The 20,988-nt window shown below is 37.7% G+C and overlaps 1 protein-coding gene across 2 annotated transcripts in view; it reads left to right on the forward strand.

Moving 5' to 3' along the window:
- Window positions 1–20,760, forward strand: part of SMC3 (structural maintenance of chromosomes 3) — a 32,601-nt gene extending 11,841 nt beyond the window's left edge. For both annotated transcript variants that reach the window (XM_004579854.3, XM_058671195.1), the window contains exons 8-29: window positions 1,148–1,265; window positions 2,135–2,310; window positions 2,744–2,824; window positions 3,012–3,176; window positions 3,381–3,502; window positions 4,351–4,564; window positions 6,420–6,523; window positions 6,670–6,769; window positions 7,158–7,318; window positions 7,918–8,059; window positions 10,048–10,198; window positions 10,934–11,086; window positions 13,273–13,424; window positions 14,208–14,366; window positions 15,137–15,244; window positions 16,055–16,163; window positions 16,696–16,943; window positions 17,027–17,239; window positions 17,639–17,830; window positions 17,993–18,170; window positions 19,189–19,295; window positions 20,357–20,760. In XM_004579854.3, coding sequence (XP_004579911.1) covers window positions 1,148–1,265; window positions 2,135–2,310; window positions 2,744–2,824; window positions 3,012–3,176; window positions 3,381–3,502; window positions 4,351–4,564; window positions 6,420–6,523; window positions 6,670–6,769; window positions 7,158–7,318; window positions 7,918–8,059; window positions 10,048–10,198; window positions 10,934–11,086; window positions 13,273–13,424; window positions 14,208–14,366; window positions 15,137–15,244; window positions 16,055–16,163; window positions 16,696–16,943; window positions 17,027–17,239; window positions 17,639–17,830; window positions 17,993–18,170; window positions 19,189–19,295; window positions 20,357–20,428 — 3,225 coding nt within the window. In that variant the 3' untranslated portion in view covers window positions 20,429–20,760. The remainder of the gene's footprint in view (window positions 1–1,147; window positions 1,266–2,134; window positions 2,311–2,743; window positions 2,825–3,011; window positions 3,177–3,380; window positions 3,503–4,350; window positions 4,565–6,419; window positions 6,524–6,669; window positions 6,770–7,157; window positions 7,319–7,917; window positions 8,060–10,047; window positions 10,199–10,933; window positions 11,087–13,272; window positions 13,425–14,207; window positions 14,367–15,136; window positions 15,245–16,054; window positions 16,164–16,695; window positions 16,944–17,026; window positions 17,240–17,638; window positions 17,831–17,992; window positions 18,171–19,188; window positions 19,296–20,356) is intronic.
- Window positions 20,761–20,988: the final 228 nt, after the last annotated feature.

A 20,988-nucleotide genomic window follows, 5' to 3' on the forward strand; every position in this document is an offset into this window, starting at 1 on the left:
ATTGATTTGTATAGTTAAACTGAAAAAGAGAATCTTAGTGTGTTTTCATTGGTTTAATTTGTGTTGAGGGAGGTTTGTATTTTCTTTTGCAAGTGATCAGAAACAGCACAAAATAGATTCATTGCATGTTTGTATAGAAATAATCTCAATGAATTGTTTAAGTGGATCTTTTTGTTTTAGTGATCTATATTATTTAGATGAAGTATACTGATAGATATTACTGGCTTGTCTAAATTACAGGAGTCATATTTAAAAATAATGTTAGATCTTTGTAAAAATTTGAAAAGGTTGCCTTCTCAAAATAACATTCTAAATTGCTTGGTTTATCACATATTTAAAAATACTGAAATGCTTATGCTGTTCATCAGGTATCTGTATACATGCATGCTTTTCCGTTGTAGAGGTCCTATTTATAGCGGCTAAACTTTAGTTGATTATTCTGCTGTTCTGCCTCCCCTTGCACACTTTTCAACTATGCCTGACTTGATTTTTTTCTTAAAATTTATTTTGCAGTGTCCTGATTGTTCTGTTCCCATGCACCCCTCAGGGGGCTATGGTATTCTTTGTATTGATTTTTGACAAATCATACTTCATTAGTTCAGAGCTGGTTCTCTTTTTATGTGACAGTGTTCTAGTAATTATCATTGCAGCCTTTTTTTTTTTTAACAGTGATCATATTTTTGACTTATTGTGGAGATTGTTAAGTCACATGAAATTAGATTGTACCATTTTCTCTGTATTTAAACTGTACTATTTTTGTTGTACTCCTAATATATTACACCTTTTAAGGAATGTATGGTCAGTTATGATTTATCTCTGCAAATATCCTTTGTGCTTCGAGAATAGACTTTTATGCCTTATCATATTGACTAAAAAGAAATGGTAATGTGAGATATTCCTTCATTGAAGTTAGTTTTGTTTATGACGAAGACTTTGAATTGCATTAGTTCTGTTTGGATTTTATTTGATACATTTCATTTAAGGAGATATGTTGGTGTATCTGTTATACAAATTGTATTTGTCAGATCCTAATATCCTTGGAACTTAGAGTGTAAATATATATATATACAAGTTTTTTTGTTTTGGTTTTTTTGAGTTCTAGTTCTTAAAGAGCTATGTAATCATATATTTTGACGAAAATATTTAGATCAACCAGATGGCAACAGCCCCAGATTCCCAGAGACTGAAGCTACTGAGAGAAGTTGCTGGTACTAGAGTATATGATGAACGGAAAGAAGAAAGTATCTCCCTAATGAAAGAAACAGGTGAAAGATGTGTGACTGGCTTATTTCGTTACTTTTGTTATAAATTACCTTGCCGCTTGTTAACACTAGTTAAAAGACAAATTTATTCTCAAGAATATATTCCATTATAATTGGCTTATATATTGAATAGATAATTAGTTTGAGGCAATTTAAAATTTGAAATTTTGAATATTTTACCTAAGTAGGCCTCTAAGCTGCTTTTGCCTCTAGTTTCTTCGTCATTGTTAGGATAACACGTTTGGATGCTATACTCCTGCTGCTGCCCCAAATACTAGAATATGAGTTGGCATTAGTTTTACATTGTTCAGGAACAAGTAAATGTTAAACTTGGAATTTGGGATTGTCTTATTTATTATGGAAACCTTGCTTTGCTTTTTAAGTGCTGTGTCATAGCTTAGAGTCAGATCGTCTTGGGTTCAAAGCCTGAGCAGTAATTTATTGACATTATTTTGATTTTAGATTTGATCTCTGAGGTCCAAAGCTTCCCCATCTGTACGTCCTGTTTGGTAGATTAGTGTTGGTGAGTCCATGAGTAAAGCAGGTTCAGGATTGGAATAAAGAGGCATCCAGTAGTTACATGGTAACCACACTGTTTTTAACAAAAGTTGATGATGTTTTTGTTGGAAGTCATGCTGATTTTTAGAAGTAAAGTTCAAATTGAAACTTTTTATCATGTTTGTGTAAAAGTCAGTGTCACCAAAAAGTTTTTTTTGATTTTCATAAAAAAGCATCTTAACTTTTCCGTAAGACTTGGTTTTTACATAATATCAAAGAATGCGTACAATTTGTTTGAAAAGTTACGTTATTACATTAGAATTTAACTTCTTATTCCACAACCCCATTTCTTCTTCTTGTTCTTTTTTTTAAAGAGGGCAAACGGGAAAAGATCAATGAGTTGTTAAAATACATTGAAGAGAGATTACATACTTTAGAGGAAGAAAAGGAAGAACTAGCTCAGTATCAGAAGTGGGATAAAATGAGACGAGCCCTGGAATATACCATTTACAATCAGGAGCTTAACGAGACTCGTGCTAAACTTGATGAGGTAAAACATTTACCTTTAGCAAAAAGTCAGATTATTTTTATGAATGTGTTCGTACTCATCCTGTATTCATACTTTGGTGATTTTAAATAGAAGCTGAGTCTAAGAAAACTGCCCAGACCCATGTGGTGCTTGCTGTAGTTGTGTCTGAAGTACAATCAGATGGTGGCATCATGTAGAGCAGAGGAGAAGAAAAGCCGTTTTAAAGCTTTCTGGGTTTTTTCTTTTGACTCTTTAGGATGTGTTTTGTAATTAGTATTGCTGACATTTGGTGCAAAGATTTGTTTAGGTAATGTTTGAGCTTTTTATTCATAAGGGACTATATTTGTGAATAGTTTTTGTGGAAATTTTTAAGTGAATGTTTATTTTAGCAGATATAATTATGAAATGTTGAGAGGTTACAAAATGAGCTAGAAGTGTTGTTTTGTCTTTAAAGCTTTCTGCCAAACGAGAGACTAGTGGTGAAAAATCCAGGCAATTAAGAGATGCTCAGCAGGATGCCAGAGATAAAATGGAGGTAAGGTTATAAACAAAGTTCAGGTTGATAGCTTACATATTACGTTTTCCACTTAGGGAAAACATTTAACAGAATAGTCACTGCAGTGGGGAGCCACAGAAACAGTACTGAAAGTTGGGATAGAATTAATTCTGCTGTTGTGCTTCTGACTTCCTGACTCATTTTTTCTTCAATATTTTTTGAATAGGATATTGAGCGCCAAGTTAGAGAATTGAAAACAAAAATTTCAGCCATGAAAGAAGAAAAAGAACAGCTCAGTGCAGAAAGACAAGAACAAATTAAGCAGAGAACCAAGTTGGAGCTTAAAGCCAAGGATTTACAAGATGAATTGGCAGGCAATAGTGAGCAGAGGGTAAGATACTGAAATTGAATAGCGTAAATGTTCAGCTGACTTGGAACTGCAGGAGATAGTCTTTGATGTGGTTGCTTATGTTCTTGACTTTTGTGCATTTTTTCCAAGAGAAAACATTTGATGCTAAACTTTTTTAATGCCAAATTTTTAAGCAAAAAATTTTAAGGAGATTGCACTTTAACTTTTTAAATTTTTAATTTACAGAAACGGTTATTAAAAGAGAGGCAAAAGCTGCTTGAAAAAATAGAAGAAAAACAGAAGGAATTGGCAGAAACAGAACCAAAATTCAACAGTGTAAAAGAAAAAGAAGAGAGAGGAATTGCAAGGTCTGAAAATTTTCACCAACACTTTAACTTTCTACAAAGTTTCTTCTTAGCCACTTTGCATAACATTTAGGAAAGTACTTAGATAGTAATTAAGGGCAAAAATTAAATGCTAACTTTAAAGTGTTACTAGGCAGTGTTAGACAGTAACCCAGACCCTAGGAGATTGGCATTGTTCCCACTTTATTTATTGTTTTTTAAAGATTTGTTTATTGGAATGTCAGATTTACAGAGAAGGATCTCCCATCTGCTGGTTCGCACCACATGGCCACAATGGCCAGAGCTGAACTGACCTGGCCAGGAGCTTCTTCTGGGTTTCCCATGCAGGTGCAGGGTCCCAAGGCTTTGGGCTGTCCTCTACTGCTTTCCCAGGTCACAAGCAGGGAGCTGGACGGGAAGTGGAGCTGTGGGCATTAGAACCAGCAACCTTATGGGATCCCGGCGAGTTCAAGGCGAGGACTTTAGCCACTAGGCCACGGCGCCGGGCCCAAAAATAAATCTTTTACAAAAATGAATTTAATCTACTTATTTGAAAGGCAGAATGATGGAAGGAAGCAAGGAGAGAGGGCAAGGGAGAGATTGTGCATTCAGTGGTTTATTCCCCATATGGTTGTGGTGTCATGCTGTCCAGGGTGACTCATGAACGCCACCTAGGTCGGTGTGGAGTAGCTGGTACGTGAACCAGCACTCTGATAGGAGATGCCTTTGCAAGCACACTGGTCCACAATGCCTCCCTCCAGCTAATTGCCTTTTAAAAGTAATTTTTTTGGAAAATGGATTATTTGTGCACATTGATGTTATGATTGCAGTTGAACTTGGTTTTCCTATTCATTCTCTTCTGTTTTGTGTAGATTGGCTCAAGCTACCCAGGAGAGGACAGATCTCTATGCAAAGCAGGGTCGAGGAAGCCAGTTTACATCGAAAGAAGAAAGGGATAAGTGGATTAAAAAGGAACTCAAGTCTTTAGACCAGGCTATTAATGACAAGAAAAGACAGATTGCTGCTATACATAAAGATTTGGAAGACACTGAGGCAAATAAAGAGAAAAATCTGGAACAGTATAACGTAAGAACTTTTATAGGTGCATTATAAAAACCATTCAAAAGAAACGTGATTTGTTTTAAACATGCCACTCTTAAGCATATATATGTATACATATAAAAGACAGTAGAAAAGGTTAGGGATGGCCTTCTGGGTTAAGCTGCTGCCTGAGTGCCAGCATCCCTTAGAGGTGCCAATTTGAGTCTCAGCTGCTCCACTTTCTTCTCTTAATTTTTTTTAAAAATTTTTTATTTATTTTAATTGGAAAGTCATATATACAGAGAGGAAGAGAGATAGAGAGCCTGATCTTCCATCCACTGATTCATTCCACAAGTGGCCACAACGGCTGGAGCCTCGCCAATCCGAAGCTAGGAGCCAGGAGCTTCTTCCGGGTGTTCCGTTCAGGTGCAGAATCCTAAGACATTGGACTGTCCTCGACTGCTTTCCCAGGCCACAAGCAGGGTGCTGAGTGGGAAGTGGAGCTGCTGGGATTAGAACCAGCAATGAGCTCCTGGTGCATTCAAGGCAAGGACTTTAGCCACTAGGTTACCACGCCAAACCCTAGCTGTTCCACTTCTAATCTAGTTCCCTGCTAATGCTCCTGGGAAGGCAGCAATGTCCCTGCTCCATGAATGCCAGGAAGAAGCTCCTGGCTTTGTCCTGGTTTAGCTTTAGCTGTTGGAAACATTTGGAGGATTATTTCAAATAAATAAAATAAATCCCTCCCCCCCCAAAAAAATTAACAGTGCCATCAAAATATAATGTACAGTGGACTTCCATTCACTGGTTCACTCCCTGGATGTCCACAGTGGCCAGCACTGTGTTAGGCCAAAACCAGGTACTTTGTTTCCACATGGGTGAAAGAGGACCACCAGCAGCTGGGACACAAATGAGTGCCTTTATAGGATTCCAGTGTTGCTACCCACTTTGCTATAATACTGGCATTGTCCATTTCAATGAGTATGTGTTTCGAGTATATTTTCAAATATAATTTTATGAATTGATAACATGATCTACTCTGTAATCTACTGTTAATTTTTTAAATATACACATGAAAACAGCTTGTAAGTCATTTTTTAATTTTCTAGTTTTGCATAACTAATTTATGTATAATTGAGTATAAAGTGTACATTTTATAGTCTAAACTTTTTAGTATGTTTTATTCTAACTCCATTCAATTTTGTTGATATAAAATCCCCATAAGTAATTTGAATTATGCCCTTCCTCATCCTTATCACCTGTGCTTTAACAGAGATTTTTTAACTGAAAATAAGACAGTAAGAATAATTGCCACATTGAGTGGACGGAATAATATAATAAAGAGGGTTACACCACAGTGTCAGCCCCAGTATGTTGGATGTAAAGTTCAGCGTAATGTACTAAATATATAGTGTATTGACTCCTTAAGAAAGATACCTTACCTTCCTACATGTTTTGCTGTTACTCTTTTCTGGCTCATTGTTCTTGATTGTGTCCTAGCACAGCAGAGGAGGCGGTGTGAAATATTCACTGTACTGTTTTAAAACTCAGGAATGGATATTACAATACAGTCAGATTTGGATCACTAATGAAGAAGTTAGTTTCATTTTAGCAGTGTTTTGTAGGTGATTCACGTCACAATTTATGTTTTCAGGTGATGTGCTCTTTTGTGTAATGACAGGTTTTAAAATTGAAATTGGATTTTCAACAGCTTCATTGGGTATAATTGATGTACAATAAGTCATGCATCTTTAAAGTATACCTGAGTTTTCATACCTGTTGCATAAACCATCATCCAAATTAATGAACATGTTTTTCACTCAGAAATGCTTCCTATATTCTTTGATAATTGTTTCACTGATTAGCTGATGAAGTTAAGTTTGAATTTCTGTTTCCATAGAAACTGGATCAAGATCTCAATGAGGTCAAGGCTCGAGTGGAGGAATTGGACAGGAAGTACTACGAAGTGAAAAACAAGAAGGATGAGCTGCAGAGTGAAAGAAAGTGAGTATCCTCCCAGCTGCGTCAGCGTCAACCACTGCTGTTGTCGGCTCTTCAGCAAGTTTGATTCCACTGTTTCTGTCTGGCTCTGTATTAGTGCATCTTGTTATGTGTTTAGAATTAAAGGCAGTCGAATTTTTATTGATTAGCTACCTGTGGAGAGAGGAGAATGCCGAACAACAAGCGCTTGCTGCTAAAAGAGAAGATCTTGAAAAGAAGCAACAACTTCTTAGAGCAGCAACAGGAAAGGTGAGAAAGTTTTCATTTATTTTTCGTTTACAGTGAATCATTGAGTCAAGAACTTAGTAGCTGCAGGTCACTCATTAGTTCCAGGTAACATGCAGGAGATTAGAGTCAAAACCAGTTCATCTGTAAGTATGAAACGATATGGATTGTAACCTACCTGTTTAGATGATTTATACATGACGCGCCCATGCTGTAATGCTGATATTCTAGAAAGAAGCTGTTGTGTTGAGTATTTGTAAATGTTGTTTTCATATTTCAAAGAGGTGATAACCGGGGAAGATGTTTTAATTTCTGGTATAAAGAAAATTCCACATATTTGGAATAAAGAGTTCATTTCTTACCAGTAGGCATGATTTAATAATAATATTAATTTTTTTTTCACAATTCGTAGGCTATTTTAAATGGAATTGACAGCATAAACAAAGTACTGGACCACTTTCACAGAAAAGGAATAAATCAGCATGTTCAGAATGGCTATCATGGCATTGTAATGAACAACTTTGAATGTGAGCCAGCTTTTTACACATGTGTGGAGGTCACTGCTGGGAACAGGTGAACGTTTTTGGTTGATATTCAGAGTTTTTAGGAGAAAGAAGATTAACAGTTTTTCTTTTTCTTTTTCTTTTTTTTTTTGCAAATTCAGGATAATATATATTTCATTGCCTTTTTTGTATCCTTTGTTCCTTATTTGATTTTCTAAAGAAGTAAATGCTAGTATATCTTTTTGAGTTATAGTAATCAGAATGGCAGTAGGCGTGTGGCAGAGGGATTAAGACACTGGTTAGATTGCCTGCATCTCATTTCAAAATTCCCTGGCTTGGATTCCTCCGAGCTTTCTGTTCTGCGTGGGGGCCTGGACTGAGTTCCTGGTTCCCCAGGTGCACTCTAGTCCAGCCCCAGTCATTGCAGGCATTTGAGGGATGAACCAGTGAATGAAAGCTGTTTTTCTTCTTTCTGCCTTTCAAGAGGGATGGCAGAGGGAAACAGAATCTTAACTTTGTAAGTAGGGTTGTTTTTTTGTTTGTTTTGCTTTGTTTTTTGTTTTTAAAGATGTATTTTTTCCCTCTCATAGCATTAATGTTTCATTGATGCTTAAGTGTGTACAGTACTTTACTGACAATAAACGTGTGTCTTACTCTGTTTATTTGTAGGTTGTTTTATCACATTGTTGATTCAGATGAAGTCAGCACAAAGATTTTGATGGAGTTTAATAAGATGAATCTACCTGGAGAGGTTACTTTTCTGCCTCTTAACAAGTTAGATGTCAGGGATACTGCCTATCCTGAGACCAATGTGAGTTCTTGTGTGTTAAGGTCTGCCTTTCTTCAAGTTCCTGTTTGTCATATCACTTATGTAACACATGCTGGAGTTCTCTGGCTGATGAGGTAAACGTGCCTTTCTCCCCATGGAAGTTAAGTGTTGGCTAGGATTGGAGAGACAAAGGTCACAGCCAAGACATAAAGCAAATCACTATAAACTTGTAAAATACGAAAATGCCCACGCACAGGATACCTTGTAACATCCAGGGGTGATACAAATGAGGTTACAGAGTTGGAGAAGCTATCATTCGAAGGATTATATACTTAAAATTTTTTAGTAAAGTTTAGATTAATGTGAATTACATATACTGAAGATGCTAAAATAGTGTAAATAGTGTAAATAGAAGATGGTTAGCAAGATGGTAGACCCTGAAGGCATGTTGCTTCTGGTGTTAGTGCATTTTAAGTGGGCTAGAAATGCTCCTCAGGAGGTGTGATTGCTTTGAGATATCCGACTTCATAATGGTGTTAGAAATTCCATCTTCTAAGGTTTAAGCAATTTAAGTTGGAACATTGAGAAGTTTGTAAGCTGTACAGGATCCAGCATTTTTTTTTGCTTTTAAATCTGTAAATTCTTTTTGAAATGTTGGGAAGGAAAATTGAGTCTCCCAAATATGATTATGCAAATGAAATAAGTCTCAGAAGGATGACTGTAATACGGTTCCATTCATGTAAAAAGGAAAAAAACAAGCATAGAGCTAGAGAGGTACATGGAGGTGATTCCCAGAGAGTTACTGCTGCCAGCAGTTACTCCCTGTGTGATTAGAAAGGGGGCATAATGTGTGGCTGCTGGGCTATCTGCAGTGCTCAGGTTATTGTCCTGTGTGGTGGGTTTATTGGTATTCTCTTTATTAGTTTATGCTTAACATATTTATTCCACTTACATATTTCACATTTATAATTTTCAAAAATCCTGTTCTGATTGTTAGAATAAAAATAAAGAAAATCTATCTGAAAGTATATTTTCCGAGTAATTTAGACATATAATATGTAAGATTAGAATATTTTAAGAAAATTCTATTAGATTACACAGGCCTTTTGTGTGACAGTATATCCTGCTGTATTGAAACGAAAAAATGAGTGCAGGTTCCAACCCTGGCTGTTCAACTTCCAATCCGGCTCTGCTTTCGTGGCATGGAAAACAGCAGAAGATAGCCCAAGTCCTTGGACCCCTGTCACGTAAATGCCCCCTAGCTTAAGCTCGTCTGACCCTGGCTAGTGGCAGCTGTGTAGGGAGTGCACTAGCAAATAGGCCTCTCCCTCCTGTCTGTCTGTGTGTGTGTGTGTGTGTGTGTGTGTATGGCAGACTCAGAGTACCCGTACACTGATTCACTCCTCTGATGTCTATAGCAGCTCAGCCTGGACTAGGGCTGGAGCCAGGAGCTAAATCCAGGTCTCCCACATTGGTCACGGGTGGCGGGAACCCAGTTACTTGAGCCTTGCCTGTTGGCTCCTGGGGTCTACATTAACAGGAAACTGGAGTCAGGAGCAGAGCTGGAAATCAAACCCATGTTTCAGTCTGGGCTGTGGGTGCCTAACTTCTAAGCCAACCTACATATAGAAACATATTTAGTTTCCTCATACATGAGCTTACTTAGTTTTTACAATTTAATAAGAAAGGTCCTCTTATTGTCACAGTTTTGTAGATAAAGGAACATAGAGAATCAGATAGCTTGTCGAAGCACATACTCAGATGTGGTGGAACCAGGATTTGGACTTGGACAGTGTGACTTCATAGTGACTACTCATTAGCACTGTAGTGTACTTTTGAAAACTTTTGAATACAAGAGCAGAATTTCCAGGATAATTCAGCAGAAAGTTGTTTTTTTTTTTTTTTAATCTTTTTCAGTATAAAAACCATTAGTTTTCAGATGCAAGAATATTTTTATTTGTATTTCTTAAATATAAATATTTGTAATTCTCTAGACAGTGTCTAATTAACCATGTTGTGATGTTTTTTAGGATGCTATTCCTATGATCAGTAAGCTGAGATACAACCCTAGGTTTGATAAAGCTTTCAAACATGTGTTTGGAAAAACACTAATCTGTCGTAGCATGGAAGTTTCAACTCAGCTGGCCCGTGCTTTCACTATGGACTGCATAACCTTGGAAGGTTGGTGATAATTATTCTTACCTTTGAATGAGTAAATTCTAATAACACAGAGACCTAATAAGTCATTGAACACTGAATGTGTTAATATATTGTCATTGTTTTTATACTCGGATTTCCTTGATGTTGCCAGCTCCCTGGGGAACTGTAAGTGGGATCCTGTATGCTGCTGATTTGTCTTCTTCGCTTTCTGGCTAGTGTTTGAGCTTGTTGGAAGACATGTTTTTTTCTTCAGCTTTTTTTTTTTTTAAAGATTTATTTATTTTTATTGGAAAGGTAGGGTTTTTCTTGTTTCGGGGTTTTTTTTTTTTTGAAAGCTAGATTTTTGCAAAGGGAAAGAGAGAGGGAGATCTTTCACCTGCTGTTTCATTCCTCAAATGGCGACAACAGTCTAGTCGATCTGAAGCCTGGAACCAGGAGCCTGCTCCGGGTGTCCCATGTGGTGTAGGGTCCCAAGGCCCTGGGCTGTCCTCAGCTGCTTTCCCAGGCCTTGGGATGGGAGCTGGACTGGAAGTGGGGCAGCCGGGACATGAATTTTGGGATGCTGGTGCTTGCAGGTAGCTGATTGATCAGCCACCTGAGCCACCTTGCAGCCTCTAAGGCACAGCGTTGTAAAGTAAAATTCCATCGAGTAACTTAAATTCTTTACATTTTACTTTGTGATAAATCCTTTAAATTTTTTAAAATTATGCTGGTTTCTTATTCAGAGTTAATATTTATCTTGTATTTTGTTTGTAGGTGACCAGGTCAGTCATCGGGGTGCTCTAACTGGAGGTTATTATGACACAAGGAAATCTCGACTTGAATTACAGAAAGATGTTAGAAAGGCAGAGGAGGAGTTGGGTGAGCTTGAAGCAAAGCTCAATGAAAATCTACGCAGAAATATTGAAAGTATCTTTTTTTCATTTTGTACTTGATGGAGGCTGGGGGAAAGAATTTTATTTTTGTTTTGCAGTATGTCATCTTTGCGTATTTGGTGTGTTGTTCTTATATACAATAGGCGAAAATTCCGTGTATTTCACTTTGGCTTTTATTTAAACATCAGAATAACTATGTTTGTTTTAATTGCTGAAGAGTAAGGGGGGAAAAACTGAAAAATATATAAATATTGATTCTTTGCTTAACTTTTTTTAAAAGGCTAATTTATGAAATAGAGACAGAGAAAACAGTCTTCCATCTGTTAGTTCACTCCACAAATGGCTTCAATGGCCAGAGAAGCCAGGAACGTCTGGTCTCCCATGTGTGTACAGAGAACCAAGGACTTGGGCCATCCTCTGCTGCTTTCCCAGGCCCTAAGCTGTGAGCAGCATTGGAAGTGAAACAGCTGGGACAAGAGCCAGCACCCATTTGCAGGTGGAGGATTAGCCACTGTGCCATTCTATGCTTAAGTGTTACAAGTAAGTAATACCAGTGAGTATGCTTTAGGGAGAAAGGAACCTGACAAACACTAAAAGTTAAGGTTGTCAAGCAGAGGGGAACAAGGAAGGCCGGTTAGTAATTGTGGAAGGGAAAGTTGGCTAGTGTTTTAAGGAAGAGGGTAGGTGACATCAGTAATGCCATATACTGCACAAAAGTCAAGTTCTTGAGAATTGAAAAGCGTCCATTTATTCTAAGGTAATTTAGTGTGGATTTGATATTAACAGGATTTACTCTCAGATATCCAGCTCTGTGTAACTGTAGTAAGAACTTCAGATCTTTCAGATAAAAATGTTACATAAAGAGTGACTTAGTCAGCTCACAACCGACATAGTTGTACATTTAATTTGAAAGGCAGTATGGAAGAAAAAGTAGTGTTGCTGCTGCTGACCCCCTATCCTAATGCTTACATCAGGGGCTGGGCCAGGTCGGAGCTGTGAGATCTCCCTGTGGGTGGCAGAAGCCCAGCTACTTGAACCATCTTTTTGCCATCTTGGGCAATTAGCAGGAGGCTAGATCTGAAGAGGAGTAGCCAGGACTTGAACCGGTGTTCCAGTGTGGGATCCAGGTATTTTACCTACTATGCCATGATGTCTGAATCTGCATCTTCTAAAAATCACAATATACTTTGGTATCGAAAGTGCTTTATATGCGCTTACCATTTTGTCACACAGTATTAAACATAGAAGATGAGAATACAGGATTGAGAGTAAAGTTAATTTTTATATTATTAAGTGAGATGTAGCCTTTTTTTAAGGCCATAAGTTTATTGTTTGTGTGCTCTGTCTGGGTAAACAGCAAAATAGAGAAAAAGGAATCGGCATCTTAGCTATGACTTCACAGGGGTCCGCATATCACACTTTGAGGGCTCCTAAGTTTGGTAAAGGAAGTATGAAGAAAGAGGTGAGCGTTGTGATACCTGGGTGAAGCTGGTGCTTAGAAGGCAGGCATCCCATGTCGGAGTGCTGGTTCGAGCCCAGGTTCGTCGGCTTCTGATCTAGCTCTGTGTTGATGTATTTTGGATGGAGGACAGATGCTGTTCCAGGTGATTGGCTCCCAGCCACACAGGGGAAACCCACATGAGTTTCTGCTTCATACTTCAACCTGACGGGGCCCTGGTTGTTGGAGCCATTTCAACAGTGAATTCACGAATTGAATCTCTTGTTCTCATTTGCTCTTTCTCACAGTTAATCTCCCTTTCAAATATTTTTCTTCAAAAATGAGAAAAAATGTGACTGCATTTGACAGTTGAGCTAGGTATAAATTATTCTTCCACATTGGGCAGCACCTTCATAACTTCCTGAAATATTCCTGAGTGTTGGATGATAAGATACTTAAAAATATATGATATTGTTAGATTTCACTGAGCTTCCTTTAGGAATTTACAAGACAGAGTCTGCAAATAATACAGTGTTATGTTATATATTCTATATATATGTGTGTGTGTCTAATACAGTATGCATGTTATGTTTTCTATAATTTAATATGGTTAATGTTAGTAATTAGTTTTACATTATTGTCCATGGATTTGAGTAAATAGCCACCCTTCAGAGGTAAAGAAAGGAGGGTATGCATGATACTGGGTTTTTAAAAACTAGTGAGAATTTAGAATTTGATGAAGTGTTTCTATCCTGGAGAGGATTTTCCTTAGCTTTGTATAGGAATTAATAATGACATTGATCAGTTGATGAACCAAATGCAGCAGATAGAAACCCAGCAAAGGAAATTTAAAGCATCCAGAGACAGCATATTATCAGAAATGAAGATGCTGAAAGAGAAGAGGCAGCAGTCGGAGAAGACCTTTATGCCTAAGGTTCGTAAGTACATCTTCTGTTACAGATGGTGGTGAGTCGTCATTGTATAGGTTGTCCTTATACATTTGAATATCGTTATGTATTCTAATACTAACACCAACCCAGAGGCTTTGATTGCAAGTTGCATTTAAATTCTTCATCTTCATTGGATAATAAGTTTATATTTAATCTTTCCAGTAACTGTTTTGTCTGGAAATACTATAGAATAGTATTTTGTCAAGAGTAATTAAAATGAATAGAAAGTAAGCTATATTGTAGGTGTTATTTTACATATATTACTGTCTCATAGACTTGAGCAGTTTTTATAAAAATTAGTGTATCAACAGTAAAGAGGTGAATTTAGACGTGCCTATAATAGTACCATCCCAACATATCTGTCAACTTCTTGTTAAAAATATGCATGGTAAGTTTTGTATAATTTATTCATGCAGCATGATCTGTTTTACAGTGCTTCCTACAACCACCATCCCATGCTTTGGCATTGTAAGATATTTTTGTTACTACATGGTCTTCATTTAAATTTAAAGAATATAGTTGCTTTTACAATGAGATTGCTTCACAGTAAACCCTCATAAATTGCGATATGGTAAATAGAAAATGGATTTAATACACATGGCTTACTGACAAGCATAGCAACCAACCTAGGGCAAGATTTACTGTTGACTTAAGTTCATGTGATTGTTGATTTAGGGTACTTCAGTGTCAGGTACACTTAGGTTGTTGATCAGTGTTACAGTACTGATACAGTGACTAATGCTCCTGTTGGCTGGACTGTCTCACAGCAACGCAGCTTACAAAGTTTGGAGGCAAGTCTGCACGCGATGGAGTCCACCAGGGAGTCACTGAAAGCAGAGCTGGGAACAGATTTGCTCTCTCAGCTTAGTCTGGAAGATCAGAAAAGAGTAGATGCACTCAATGATGAAATTCGTCAACTTCAGCAGGCAAGTATGCTGGACAAAAAAGTTTCCTTTCTAATTTGTTGTGAAAAATGCCTTTCTTGCTAATAAGTAGAGGAATATAAAAGGAATATTGAAATAATATTTGTAAAAATGAGATTAGGAATTCCAGGAGCTGCAAGAGTAAATGGGTGTTAAGAAGTGTTTCTGAGTTGTCCTTTTTATTAGGATCATAAAGAAAACTTTAGTTTCGTCCATCTTTATTTTTTTTTAGTTTTTTTTTTTGTTAGTTTCTTACATCTTATTTAATGCTTACCATTAGTAACATCTGAGTCTGCTAGCCAAATATAGAAGGAAAATAACTTTTTTTTTTTTTTTTTAATTTGAAAGGCAGTTACAGAGAGGGAGAAACAGGACTTCCACTTGCTGGTTCATTTCCCAAATGGCTACAGTGGTGGCTGGGACAAAATCAGGAGCCAGGCGCTTCTCCAGATCCCTCATGTGGGTGCAGAAGCCCACAGAATCGGGCATTTCTCTGGTGCGTTAGTAGCAGTCCGGAATGGAAGTGGAGCAGCCCTCTGCAGGCACAGCTTAACAGTTGCACAACAGTGCTGGTGCCTAAGAAAGATAGAAATAACCAGGCACAGAGATTAGACATTCTGCATAGCTAAGAGAAAACAGGGCTTTTCTGAAGGAAATAAAATATGAAGCTCCGTTCGGGTACTTTTGAGGACTAGTAGTAGAGAAGACAACAGATTAACGGAGTCTCTGTGTCATGCTAATGTAGACAACTAATTCCCCTTTCTTAATTTTAGGAAAATAGGCAGTTGCTGAATGAAAGAATTAAATTAGAAGGTATTATTACTCGAGTAGAGACTTACCTCAATGAGAATCTGAGGAAACGCCTGGACCAAGTGGAACAGGTAAGTTTTTTCTTTGTCAAGGGTTCCCTTGTGACTGTCACCATTTGAACATGTGTATGTGACTTACTGTGAAAGCCTTGGCTTTGGGGACAGAAACAAGCCAAGTGACCTGACCAGGGGTCCTGGATTGGAGTTCAGGCACTGCCACCTAGTGTGCAGTTTGGGGTAATTCATTTAATATTTCTTTTTTTATTTTTATTTTTATTTTTATTTTATTACAAAGTCAGATATAAAGAGAGGAGGAGAGACAGAGAGGAAGATCTTCCGTCCGATGTTTAACTCCCCAAGTGACCGCAACGGCCGGTGCTGCGCCGATCAGGCCGGGAACCAGGAACCTCTTCCGGGTCTCCCACGTGGGTGCAGGGTCCCAAAGCTTTGGGCCGTCCTCGACTGCTTTCCCAGGCTACAAGCAGGGAGCTGGATGGGAAGCGGAGCTGCCGGGATTAGAACCGGTGCCCATATGGGATCCCGGGGCGTTCAAGGCGAGGACTTTAGCCTCTAGGCCACGCCGCCGGGCCCTCATTTTAATATTTCTAAGCACCTGTTTAGTGTAATAGTAGAACCTATTTTTAGTGATTACTGTCTTGGAAAATTCTAGGGTGCTCAGTAAAGACTTTATTTTCTCAGTAGTAATCAGATACCAAGAAATTTTCTGACAAATTTCTCACCTCTGCGACTGATACATGTGTTTTTTAATTTTTTGAATTGAAACGGAGCAAGTAAAGAAATTGGCAGCCTTACCGTTTAAAGCAAGCGAAATTTGTATTATGTGAATTAATGCTGATGGTCCTACGTCCTTTTGTGTTGTAGGAACTTAATGAACTGAGAGAGACAGAAGGGGGCACTGTCCTCACAGCCACCACATCAGAGCTGGAAGCCATCAATAAACGAGTGAAAGATACCATGGCACGCTCAGAAGGTGAGTTTCCATGTAGTAAAATGTTTTTGATTATTTATATTTAGCGTAATTGTTTTATGAGATGGTTTTACAAAATGAAATACCTAGATAGGCAGAAAGCATATACTTATTTGTGTTTTCTGTAATTATAAATAATTTATGGAATATGACATTTAGGTTGATCATAGATAATTTGTCTTGTTGAAACATTTGTGACATTCTTATTAGAAGATAAAATATTTTTGAAGGATATAAAATATTGCATCAATATTAAGGTTCTTGCCACTTAGTTGCTTAGAAGAAAATAAATTTGATTTTTATAAACATGGGTATTAAATAATCAAAACTACTAGTGTGACCCATGTGCATTTCCTAATTTTGTCCTAAATAGTTTAGGTATTTTCCTAGTAAAATTTAAAACAATATTTGAGCAAAAAACCCTAAAACCTATTTATTTTGGTAAATTTGGCCAATAAAAGTTTTTGATCCAATAACATTTTATCTGGTTTTAAACTAGATTATAGGCTGATTTTTGTTTTCTTCCCCACTGTAGATTTGGACAATTCCATTGACAAAACAGAAGCTGGAATTAAAGAACTTCAGAAGAGTATGGAACGCTGGAAAAATATGGAAAAGGAACACATGGACGCTATAAATCATGATACTAAAGAACTGGAAAAGATGACCAATCGACAAGGCATGTTGTTGAAGAAGAAAGAAGAGTGTATGAAGAAAATCCGTGAGCTTGGGTCATTGCCCCAAGAAGCATTTGAGAAGTACCAGACACTGAGTCTCAAGCAGGTAAATCTTATAGGTTTTTAATTTGAAAACTCATTGCAATCTCCTTGTGTGTGAATTGACATATACCTTTTTCCTTCTTATAGTTGTTTCGAAAACTTGAGCAGTGCAACACAGAATTAAAGAAGTACAGCCATGTTAACAAAAAAGCATTAGATCAGTTTGTAAACTTTTCTGAGCAGAAAGAAAAGTTAATAAAGCGACAAGAAGAGTTGGATAGGGGGTATAAATCAATCATGGAATTGATGAATGTACTTGAACTTCGAAAATATGAAGCCATTCAGTTAACTTTCAAACAGGTATGTTTGTATTTATAGACCAGGCACAATGATACACATCAAAGCTGTTGCTCACTTTGCAAATATTTAAAGCTTTCCCCTGGTTGGACACGGGAGAACAATCCAGCATATAGATTGTTAACACGGGAGTACAATCCAGCATATAGATTGTTAACACGGGAGTACAATCCAGCATATAGATTGTTAACACAGGAGAACAATCCAGCATATAGATTGTTAACATGCGGTAACTTGAATGTGTCACACAGCTCTGGAGAGCATCCAGTCTTTTGTTTCTGATTTTAAGATTAAAAACCATTTCTGATTGCTTTTAAATGTTTGTCTTGCTTGTAACAGAATTTACCATTCAATATTACAGTTGACAATGGTGTTTTGTTTTTTTGTTCATTTGTCTTAAAGGTGTCCAAGAACTTCAGTGAAGTGTTCCAGAAGTTAGTGCCTGGTGGCAAAGCTACTTTGGTGATGAAGAAGGGCGATGTGGAGGGCAGTCAGTCTCAGGATGAAGGAGAAGGGAGTGGTGAGAGCGAGAGAGGTTCTGGGTCACAAAGCAGTGTCCCGTCAGTTGACCAGTTCACTGGAGTTGGAATCAGGGTAAAGTACCTTTACATTCTATTTTCCTCAGAGCATTACCGAAGCAGGATTTGGTGAAGCCTTTACAAATCTAAATTGGCACATTATTTATAATTAAGTTTTAGAAATAGTGATTTTAATACATAGTAAATGTTTGCTAATACATAATATATGTTTCTTCAGGTGTCATTCACAGGAAAGCAAGGTGAAATGAGAGAAATGCAGCAGCTGTCAGGTGGACAGAAGTCCCTGGTTGCCCTGGCTCTGATCTTTGCCATTCAGAAATGCGACCCAGCTCCGTTCTACTTGTTTGATGAGATTGACCAGGCTCTGGATGCTCAGCACAGAAAGGCAGTGTCAGGTACAGCTGGGGTTTGCAGGTAGCAGTGAAAGCTTCTCTAAGGATGGTAGCTTCCCACCTGCAGTTTGTTCTTGTTGCCTGGAATATTGCAGGCAGCCGATGGATATCCAATAAATGATTTCTCTTGTAGCAGTATTTTAGAAGGTAAGTATTGAACTACTTAATAAAGTTCTGTTTTGTGGACCCAGCAGGTGGAAGATCTTTGTCTCTCTTTCCCTCTGTAAATCTGCCATTCCAGTAAAAAATAAATAAATCTTTTTAAAAAAAGTTCAGTTTTGTGAGAAATAAATTTAATTGCTTAAATTAATTAAAACCTAATTCCAATTGTATTTATATCAAAAAAATCACTTTCAAGACACCAGTTTTCCTTATTTTTAAAAGATTTATTGGTTTTTCGAGTTAGAGTTCCTTCCTCTCTCCCACTGGCTAACTCCCCAAATGGCCACAACAGCCAGAGCTGGGCTGGTCCAAAGCCAGGAGCCAAGAGCTTCTGGGTCTGACACATGGATATAGAGGCCCAAACACTTGGGCTGCCGTCTGCTGCTTTCCCAGGCACATGAACAGGGAGCAGGGTCTGAAGCGGAGCAACTAGAACTTGAACCTGTGCGCATAGGGTATGCCAGTGTTCCAGGCAGCAGCTTTGCTTGCTGTGCCACAGTCCCACTTCTAAAAGTGTTGGTTCTCAATAGAATCGGTAAGTTCCTAGGATCTTTGGTTAAGTGAATAGCAGAGGGAACATTCTTTTTTACTTGTTGTGTGAGGAAGCTTATTTTGCTCTGGCCTTTCAAATAATGTTAGAAATTTCCTCTTTATATTAAATAAAACTATAACTTTCAGATAGTCGAGTTAAAAAATGTCTAATTTAAGAAGCCAGGTTGGTGATTTTATACAGAATGTATAAGAAATAATCACAAGTTGTTTAAACAAGTTTAAATTTAGGTCACAGTAAATGCAGGCGCTTTTTATGTTTTCAGACTCATCCCCAAAATGGCACTTACTAAATGATTCTTTTTCACAGATATGATTATGGAACTTGCTGTACATGCTCAGTTTATTACAACTACTTTTAGGCCTGAACTGCTTGAGTCAGCTGACAAATTCTATGGTGTAAAGTTCAGAAATAAGGTAATTTTAGATGAAATTTAAGTTCACATTTAATTCATTATGTTGAATTCTAGCTTTTTGTTACTTTAGTACTGAAAGGAGATCTCCAGTGACTTCCTTATGAAGACAAAATGTACTTCAGACATCCATGGGTTTAGCAGTTTTTATTGGCAGTAATCATTGCATTGATTTTTATTTTTATTGATGTTGAAAGAGTGACCAGTGCTTCTTTAAGTAAAAGTTTGATTAAATGATTATTATTTGTTTGAGTTACAAAGGAGAGGTCTCCTACCCTCTGCCATTTTCCCAAATGACTACAGGAGCCAGGGATGGGCCAGGCAGGAGCCAGGGATGGGCCAGGCAGGAGCCAGGGGCTTCTCTGGCCCAAGTGTTTAGGTGTAGGGTCCCAGACACCTGGACCGTCCTCCGCTGTTTTTCCAGGTGCGTTAGTAGGGAGCTGGATTGGAAGGAGAGTAGCTGGAGAGTAGCTGGGCCCATATGGAAGGCCAGCATCCCACACGGTGACTTCACCGGCTAAGCCACAATGCAAAGTAATGGAAACTGAACCAGAGACATAAGTAATCATCTGTAGATCTTTAAGATGTTAAAATGTGAAGTATTTTTTTTAATTAAAAAGAAATTTGTTTATTTTGGGCAAGACAAGGTCCTAGTCAACTGAATCTGCTTCCAGGTGCCTGCGGTGGCCAAGTACAGGAGCTAAGAACTCAGTCCAGAGCGCCCATGTAGCGATAGGAATCCAGTTACTTGAACCATCACTGCTGCCTCCCTAGGTTGGCACTGGCAGGAGGCTGAATCAGGAATTAGAGCCAAGATATCATACCCTGGTGTGCTAACATGGGACACAGGTGTTGGAACCCGTAGGCCAAATGCCCACCTTTAGTATTTCTGAAATACATTAATCAACCATCATGTAAATGAAGATGTTTTTCCTTTCAATGTCTTGGAGTCATTTGAGTTGATGTGTAAAAGTTATAGATGGCGAGATATATATTTTGAAATATTACCCTCTGTGTTATATACATTGGTATTATATTTAATTTTTTTAACTTTGATTCTTTCAGGTCAGTCATATTGATGTAATCACAGCAGAGATGGCCAAAGATTTTGTAGAAGATGATACCACACATGGTTAATTGGAAAATACTGTCTCCTGTTTGGGAGTTGTGTACAGTGACAATTCTTCTTCTAAGGAACTGTAAATTTAAACTAAATATTTCATCATTATTAATGTTTTTCAGTCTTAGAGCGTATATAGTCCTTTTATATTTGTCTGTGTATTTTATAAAATACTCTGTAATGTTAACATTTTTACTTACAGTTTAAGAATTTTATTTGCCACACACCTTTTGTACAGTTTCCTGCTCCTATTTTAAATCTTTGAAACATGCTAAATATTCTTTCCTAATTATATTGTCAACTATGCTGCCTCTTTTTTATAGCTTCAAATAAAAGATTTTATGACTAATTTAGTGTTTTACGTTGCTTTTCTAGAAAAAACTTTTCCTAAATGTCTTTATTTTACCTAAGAAAGGGTTACTTTCACCTAAAAGAAATGTAAAAATGTAGTTTTGTGTTTATTACCTTAGTGGCTCTGAATTCTGGTTTTCTGCTTGAATCTGGGAAGCTTCTAAAAGGTGCTGCTGAGGTCTTGCCCAGTGTTCTTGAGGTCCAGTCGAGACCCCCGGGGACAGGG

The sequence above is a fragment of the Ochotona princeps genome, chromosome 13 (assembly GCF_030435755.1).
Source record: "Ochotona princeps isolate mOchPri1 chromosome 13, mOchPri1.hap1, whole genome shotgun sequence".
NCBI classification, from domain to species: Eukaryota; Metazoa; Chordata; class Mammalia; order Lagomorpha; family Ochotonidae; genus Ochotona; species Ochotona princeps.